The 6,979-nt window shown below is 64.1% G+C and overlaps 1 protein-coding gene across 1 annotated transcript in view; it reads right to left on the bottom strand.

Annotated features, from left to right (window-relative positions):
- The window catches only part of CPSF1 (cleavage and polyadenylation specific factor 1), a 17,438-nt gene that overhangs the window by 1,236 nt on the left and 9,223 nt on the right, over positions 1–6,979 (bottom strand). Inside the window, exons 3-31 of the mRNA XM_004697351.2 lie at positions 6,789–6,943; positions 6,622–6,702; positions 6,280–6,431; positions 6,053–6,199; positions 5,840–5,979; positions 5,633–5,743; positions 5,410–5,503; positions 5,236–5,323; positions 4,970–5,092; positions 4,848–4,899; positions 4,677–4,771; positions 4,526–4,600; positions 4,368–4,448; positions 4,159–4,248; positions 3,942–4,052; positions 3,726–3,867; positions 3,480–3,658; positions 3,137–3,273; positions 2,885–3,059; positions 2,594–2,800; positions 2,422–2,511; positions 2,167–2,310; positions 1,938–2,090; positions 1,104–1,220; positions 921–1,011; positions 711–795; positions 491–632; positions 260–412; positions 5–181 (exon numbers count right to left, since the gene is read on the bottom strand). Of these exons, the coding sequence (XP_004697408.1) occupies positions 5–181; positions 260–412; positions 491–632; positions 711–795; positions 921–1,011; positions 1,104–1,220; positions 1,938–2,090; positions 2,167–2,310; positions 2,422–2,511; positions 2,594–2,800; positions 2,885–3,059; positions 3,137–3,273; positions 3,480–3,658; positions 3,726–3,867; positions 3,942–4,052; positions 4,159–4,248; positions 4,368–4,448; positions 4,526–4,600; positions 4,677–4,771; positions 4,848–4,899; positions 4,970–5,092; positions 5,236–5,323; positions 5,410–5,503; positions 5,633–5,743; positions 5,840–5,979; positions 6,053–6,199; positions 6,280–6,431; positions 6,622–6,702; positions 6,789–6,943 (3,587 nt within the window). The remainder of the gene's footprint in view (positions 1–4; positions 182–259; positions 413–490; positions 633–710; positions 796–920; positions 1,012–1,103; positions 1,221–1,937; positions 2,091–2,166; positions 2,311–2,421; positions 2,512–2,593; positions 2,801–2,884; positions 3,060–3,136; positions 3,274–3,479; positions 3,659–3,725; positions 3,868–3,941; positions 4,053–4,158; positions 4,249–4,367; positions 4,449–4,525; positions 4,601–4,676; positions 4,772–4,847; positions 4,900–4,969; positions 5,093–5,235; positions 5,324–5,409; positions 5,504–5,632; positions 5,744–5,839; positions 5,980–6,052; positions 6,200–6,279; positions 6,432–6,621; positions 6,703–6,788; positions 6,944–6,979) is intronic.

Raw genomic sequence — 6,979 nt, 5'->3', positions numbered from 1 at the left:
GCACCCGAGACACCAGGCTGAGGGTCTTGCTCTCCTCCTGGTAGCGCAGCAGCGAGATGCTTTTCATGACGTCGGCGGCCAGGATGAAGTGCTTCACGCTGATCATCTGGTGGATGTAGAGCTGAGTGTCGATGAAGGCCATGCCCGTCAGCTCGCTGGCCCGCAGGCTCCACAGGAAAATCTGGGGATGGGGGTGCGAGTGGGTGGGTGGCAGGCCACGCCCGTCAGCCCTCCACAGGAAGATGGGTGGGTGCCATACCTTCTGGCCGATGGCAGACACCAGGTGGCCATTGCAGTGGCACAGGGCCGTCACGGGGCCCTTCTGCTCCTTCTCGTACAAGACCTTAAACTTGTTCTTGGTCAGGGGCTGGCCAGGCTCAGGCACCACCTCGATCACGTCCATGATCAGGATCTGGGAGGTAGGGGGCTATAGCTTGTGGGGGACAGAGGGGCTCCTGGGCACCACCCTGCCCTCCTTTCCCACTCTTACCCGCCCCCGGCAGGTGACCTCCTCGCCCTGCATGAGGCAAGTGCCTGCGGCCACGTAGCCTTTGAGGCCGGACACGGTCTCCTCACTCCGCAGTGCCACCGTCTTCATGCATGTCACGTGCTCCCACTCCTCCAGCTCGATCCTTGGGGGAGAGGGGACTAGTCGGGAAGCACCCCCCCACCCCACCCTTCATCCCACCGCCACCTGGGCTGCAGCCCACCTGGCATTGGGGATGGTCTCCCAGCTGACCGGGGAGATGAGCTGGATGGAGAAGGCTTCCTGCTGGGGGTGGATGTAGCGGTCATCTGTGGGCGCAGGGGTCAGGTAAAGCGGCAGTCAGGTGTGTGGACACTGGGCAATGGAGCTGGCCCAGTGAGAAGAGGTTGGAAGGAAGGTGGGGTAAAGCTGGGCAGCCCCAGGTGGCACGCACCCCTCTCAATGGTTTCAAACTCCTTCTCCTCGCCGGTCATGCGAGGGATGCGGGTGCAGGGTGCGTTGGTGCTGGTGGCGACGGCATACACCTGCAGGGGATGCGGGGGGCAGGTGCTGGGCATTAGGGTCAGGCTGGGAGCAGGGCGGGCATGGGACAGGAGCTCGGGGGCAAGTTTCTGACCTTGGACTCCACATGGTAGGCCACATAGTGGGCAGTGCAGCGCAGCGGGACCTTCCTGACTGGCCACGGGGCATCGTAGGACAAGTAGGCGGGCAGGACACTGATACGCAGCTCACCCTGGAGGGGACAGGGGCAGCAGGGTAGGTAGGAGCCCTGATACTGCCCGCAGGGCTGGTGGCGGGCCCGACACAGACCTTTATGCTGAACCCCAGGGGCAGGGACAGGGCAGGGATGGAGGCTGGAGTGTTCTGGGGTCCCAGGCAAGGGCGGCACAGATGTGGCCGAGGGGACCATATGAGGCCAGGCACTCTGTCACCATGGAGACTGCAATAGCTGTGTCCCCGGACTCGCCCTCAAAGGCCCATTTCAATCTGGTTGAGGATGCTGAGGTCAAAGGGCATGAGCTGCCCCTCACAAGCTGGCTTCAAGCCAGTGCAGTCTGTCCTTTGAAAGGACTGTGGCCATGCCAGGGGACTGGATACTGCCCCAGGACCATGCCCACCAGGCAGTAGTTCCAGGCTGGTGACCCCGTGGCCAGGTTTGCTCTCTGTGGCCCCAGTCCTGACGACGACCTTCCTGGCCCAGGGTCTAGCACAGTGGTTCTCAACCTTCCTAGTGCCACAACCCTTTAATACAATTCCCCATGTGGTGGTGACCCCCCAACCATAACATTATTTTCGTTGCTACTTCATCACTGTCATTTTGCTACTCTGATGAATCTGGCGACCCCTGTGAAAGGGTCGTTTGACCCCCAGGTCGAGAACTGCTGGTCTAGGGCCTCTCCTTCAGCACTTGCACTGGGCAGTGTTGGTAAGGGTGGGCAAGTGCCCCTACCTGTCTGTTGAAATACAGGAAGCCTCGGGGGCAGTTGACGTTGTGGAAAGGGGCGAAAGAGTCAATAGGGCCGTCGATGGCCATGGGGTGCAGCCGCAGGGCCCCCCGGCCAGTCACCAGGAGCCAGTGAGGTGAAGGGCCACAGATGAAGACCTGGGACAGACACAGTGAGGCAGCGACCAAGCCTCCCTCTCTCCCACGCCCGGCCTCCCTGGGCAAGCCTGCCTACCCCTGAGTAGCCGTAAATGTCCTCGAAATAGCGGAAGCGTGCCACGCGGGCCCGGGATGTGGCCCCTTCCTCAGCCCCTCCTCCCTCTGCCTTCTTCTTAGATGGCTTTGGACGCTTCTCACGGAAGGTGATGTTGTGGGGGACCTGAGGGAGACTGCGTGAGGGCTGGACCCCAGCTGACCCTGCCAGTCAGCCAGTTCACGACCCCCGGGTGACCCATCCCACACCCCACTGACTGGGTCCAACTACCACCACCTTCTTGAAGCGAACTTTGAGGTTGGCCTGGCCAAGCTGAGAATCATGGGGGAAGGCTTCATAGATGAGCAGTTCCTGATCCACATGCACCTGGTGGGGGGGTAATATGGAAGTGAGGTGGGGAGCAGGGCAGAGGAACAGGTGGTGGGGGGTTATGGGGTCCACAGCTCACCAGGAGGTAGGGTCGGCTCTGCCGGCTGCCCAGAGCCACCAGCAACACCTCCTTGACCAGAGGCAGCTCGCCCTGTCGCGTGACCTCCTCCTTGCGGGCCTCGCCCTGAGAGGTGGGCTGTCCAAAGGAGCTGTCCACCAGCACCCGCTGCCCCACTGGGAAGTTCTTGACCAGGAACACCAGCCGCCAGTCAGGGAGCTGATAGATCTAGGGGGTACGCAGGGGTGGTTTGCCAGCGCCTGCCCATGGGCCAGGTGGGCCAGTGGGGTGGGCAGGGCGTGGTGCGCTCACCTCCATGGCTCCGTTCTCACGCACCAGCAGGCACCAGTGGGTGGGCTCGGCGCGGAAGGGTATGGGCTCTCTGTCGGCGGGAGGCTGGCTGCTCTTGCGAGCCTCCTCCTTACAGGGGCTGAAGAGGGAGCCAGAGTCCCCGTAGAGCATCTCCTCCTCCTCATCCACTGTGGGGCTGCACGGGGGAGGTGTAAGAGGCAGTCGGGGGGCGGGACCAAACACCACCCACCCCACCCCACCCCACCCACATACCTAGTCTCAGATCCCAGGCCCTCGGCCTCCAAGCCACCACGGGCCCCCAGCTCATCTCGGGCCCCGCCCAGGCGGCTCTCGGTGGTGAACATGCCGCTGACATCCCGGTACACACAGAGGGCAATCACCTTGGACTGCTGCTGGGGGGAGAGGGGCGGCAGGAGTGGCCAGGCAGGACTCAGGGACTTCCCGGGGAGGGTGAGGAGATGGGCAGGGGTGGGGACGATGGGGACCCAGGGGCACTGGGGGGCAATAGGGTCAGGCACTGGCAGGGTGTGGGGAAAATGGTGAGCACAGGGTGAGGAGATAGGCGGGGCATCGGGACACCAGGGGACAGGCCTACGTGGTGTAGCGGGGGTTTGTGCAGGGCCAGACGGTGGTGGCGGCCCCCATACGAGTCACTCTTGAGCAGGAACATGGTGATGTGGCCCTCAGCGCTCATGATGACCACGTAGGGATCGGCCACTGCACACTGCACGATGGGGGAGCCCAGGTCCACAGGGATGAAGTGCAGTTGGTTCACTGTGGGTGCAGGTGGTCAGTTGGCACGGTCTAGGGCCACGCCCCTCCCTGGGCCCTGCCTACCCACCTCCTTCCAGCAGGCGGATGCCCAGAGGGGACACTTGGACGATATAGCGGTTGTCCCCAATGTTGCCGGCGAACACCGTGGGGCCCTGCGTGGCAAAGCCGCTGGTGTCTAGCTCCATGATCTCCTGGCCAGTCTGTAGGACCTGCAGGTGCAGGGCAAGGTCAGGACTCATAGCTGGCCAGGCCCCGACCCTGCCCCCCAGGCCCCTGCCCGCACCATGGTGGAGTCCTCCCGGCTTAGGATCAGGAAGCCGTGTCTCCGCCCCTCTTCTTCAGCCTCAGGGGTGCTGGGCTCCTGCTCGGCGCCCTCCCCTTGGGGACCGTCATCCTAGAGGGCAGATGGGGCGAGCATCACAGCAGGGACACGCCCCGGGCTCAGGTGCAGAAGCAGAGTACACGCGAGACACGCCAGCCTGAGTACTGTGCCTGCCTACCTCCTCCTTCCGAGCAGGGGCAATGACTGTCCACAGGTCATGGCAGCCTGGTAGCTCAAAGGTTGTTACCACCTGGGGCCGGATGCTCTTCTGCAAATTTGAGGCACAGTCAGCCCAGCCCAGGTGGACCCCTCCAACCTGCCATACACACTCCTGCAGCCCTGAGAGCATGTGCTCCCCGCCTGCCCGCCCGCCCGCCCTCCACACACCTGCAGCACTGACAGAGCTCCGTTCTTCCCGTAGCCAGAGCAGACCACGATCTCCAGGTCTGGCTCAGGGCTGTTCTGAAACTGCAGGGGGAGGAGGTGAGGGCTGAGATCCCTACCCCGCCCTCCCATCTCCCCGCCATGCCCATCCCAGCAGGTACCTCTTCGGAGAGGAAGGCGGGCTCGCCCATGGCAGCATTGGCACAGGGCCCGATGTTGAGGATACTGTCGCACACCTGTGGGCACACCAAGGTCACAGTGGTGGTGGCTGGCCAGCGGGTGGGGTACCCCGGCGCCTGGCTCTCACCGCACCTCAAAGGAGTAGGTAGCCAGCTGCGTGCCTGACTGCGCCTCATTCCCGTAGACCTCGATCTCGTCCACTTCATCCTGAGGCGCCGACTTGGCCCCTGCAGCACCAAGAGCCTCTCAGGGCTTTGCACCACAGCCCTGCCCTCGCCTGCCCCGCCCGCCGACCCGCTCTACCTGACCAGCCCGCTGTAGCGTCCACCCGCTTCTTCTTCACAGGCGGCTCTTCCTGTGGACGGGAGGGGCAGTGAGCTGCCTGAGCCCCAAGGCTGCCGCCAGCCCAGCCCCGGGCCACCCACCTTGTCGGCTGTGTCCCGGGCGGTGCTGGCCGGGGGCTCCTGCAGCTTCTCCGTGTACTTGAGCAGAAGGGAGTTGCCCAGTCGGGAGCCCAGAAACAGGTACCCGGGCTCCATGGTGACCATCTGAAGGTGGTGGGGATGAGGAGGGCAGCCACGGCCCAGGACCAGACCTGCCCCACCCCACCGTGCCCCACTCACGCTGGTGGTAAGGACGCTGGGCCATGGCCCAGGACCAGACCTGCCCCACCCCACCGTGCCCCACTCACACTGGTGGTAAGGACGCTGGCAGCGGCCTTGTCGAAGTGGAAGGCACGGACGCTGCGCATGCCGTCGGTGATGAGGGTCAGCACGTAGCTGGGTGGAGGAGGCGGACACTGAGAAGGCTGGAGGGGCACTGGTGGGGGCAGGGCTCACCAGCAGGGGTCAGGGCAGGGACTCACATCTCACCGCCCTTGAGGGAGATGACCATCTTGTCGTAAGAGATGAAAGCAGCCTGAGCACAGTCCAGAGTGACCCGCAGGCCTTCCTGTGTGCCTGGGGGGGAACGGGGCCAAGGCGAGTGGGTGTGGTGTGCTGAGCCACGGCACAGCCCCACTCCTGCCTGGGCCACACCCCTTTGCTGTGTCCCAGAACCCTGCCATCAGCCCAAGGGTGTCCACTCACGCAGTGGGAAAGCTGTGGTGCCCACCGTGAGGCTGTTGAGGGCCACTCCGTAGGGGGGTACACTCTGGTTCAGGTACAGCAGGGAGTTGACAGCAAACACCACTACCCCACCTAGAGGACACGGGGGATGGGCAAGACTTGGGGCTTCCTGCTGCGCCCCACCCCCCGCCCCCCGTGCCTCCGGCCCCAACGTGCTGCTGCCCTCACCTATGGGCTTGGGCACAGCCAGGGCCTGGGTGCAGTCAAAGGGCAGGTTAGTGAGTGACCAGATGACAGGGTGGACCTTCTGTGTGATGTTCAGTGAGATGGCCACGATGGAACACGTATCCTGCCGCACGGCCACCCTCCTGGAGACAGAGTCGGTCAGCAGGGCTCCCAGAGCCCCAGTCGACCCTTCCCGCTGGCACAGCCCCGCCTCACCCGGGCCAGGTCTGGTTGGGCTCGAACAGGATGAGCAGGGTGGGTTCGTAGTAACCATGCAGGAACTGCAGGTCAATGATGTTCAGCAGCTTCTCATCCAGTGCCCGCACGTCTATGATATAGCTGGGCAGGAAACTGGACCGCTGCCTGTGAGGCAGTGTGTCAGGGTGGGGTGCCAGGCTGGAGGCAGCCGTATCACCCACCCCGCAGGCTCCCCGTGGACTCACCCCTCACCCACGAGTCCCTCGTGGTCCTCGGCCAGGCTTTCCCTGCGGAAGGGCAGCACCACAAGCCGCGTGCCGTAGGTCAGCATGACAGCACAGCGCCCATCGGGGTCCACTCGCACCCGTGGTCTGTGAACATTCTGCACAAACCCGTCCTGGGGACAGGGCACCAGGCTGGACAGGGGATCCTGGAAGGGCCCTGATCCTGGAGACATCGAGGCCGGGGGAGCCTGACCCTGGGGAAGCCTGACCCCAGGACTATGAGGCTGGGGAAGCTTGACCCGGGGATGCCCATGCTGGGGGACACCAAGGCTGGCTTGGGCAGGGGAACCAGATCAGGCCTACCCGCAGCTCCGGTTCCTCGAAGTAGTGCAGGGACAATGTCTTCAGGTCATGGGTCCCTGGGTCATATTCCACCACTGACAGCTGGGGAGGTGTGGGGAGGGGAGACAAGGTCAGGACGGTGCCCCTCCCTCCACTGCCCGCCTCGCCCGCCACGCCAGCTGACCCACCTTGGCATCCTGGAAGCTCAGGAGCAGGGCATCCCTCTTGGCCCCTGCCAGCTGCACACTGGCCATGGACATGACGTTCCCAAAGAAGGAGAAAGAGGCCACCAGCTCCAGCCTCTCGCGGTGCTCACGGTGGGTCCTCCCATCTGCATGAGCGGCTGGTGGGTATGGGCTTGGACCATCCCCCCCCCCAC

This window comes from Echinops telfairi, unplaced genomic scaffold, assembly GCF_000313985.2.
Source record: "Echinops telfairi isolate 266 unplaced genomic scaffold, ASM31398v2 ScPeMD7_1;HRSCAF=3_0, whole genome shotgun sequence".
Taxonomy (NCBI): domain Eukaryota; kingdom Metazoa; phylum Chordata; class Mammalia; order Afrosoricida; family Tenrecidae; genus Echinops; species Echinops telfairi.
Note: the sequence above shows the minus strand (reverse complement) of the source record. Positions and strands in the feature narration are given on the sequence as shown.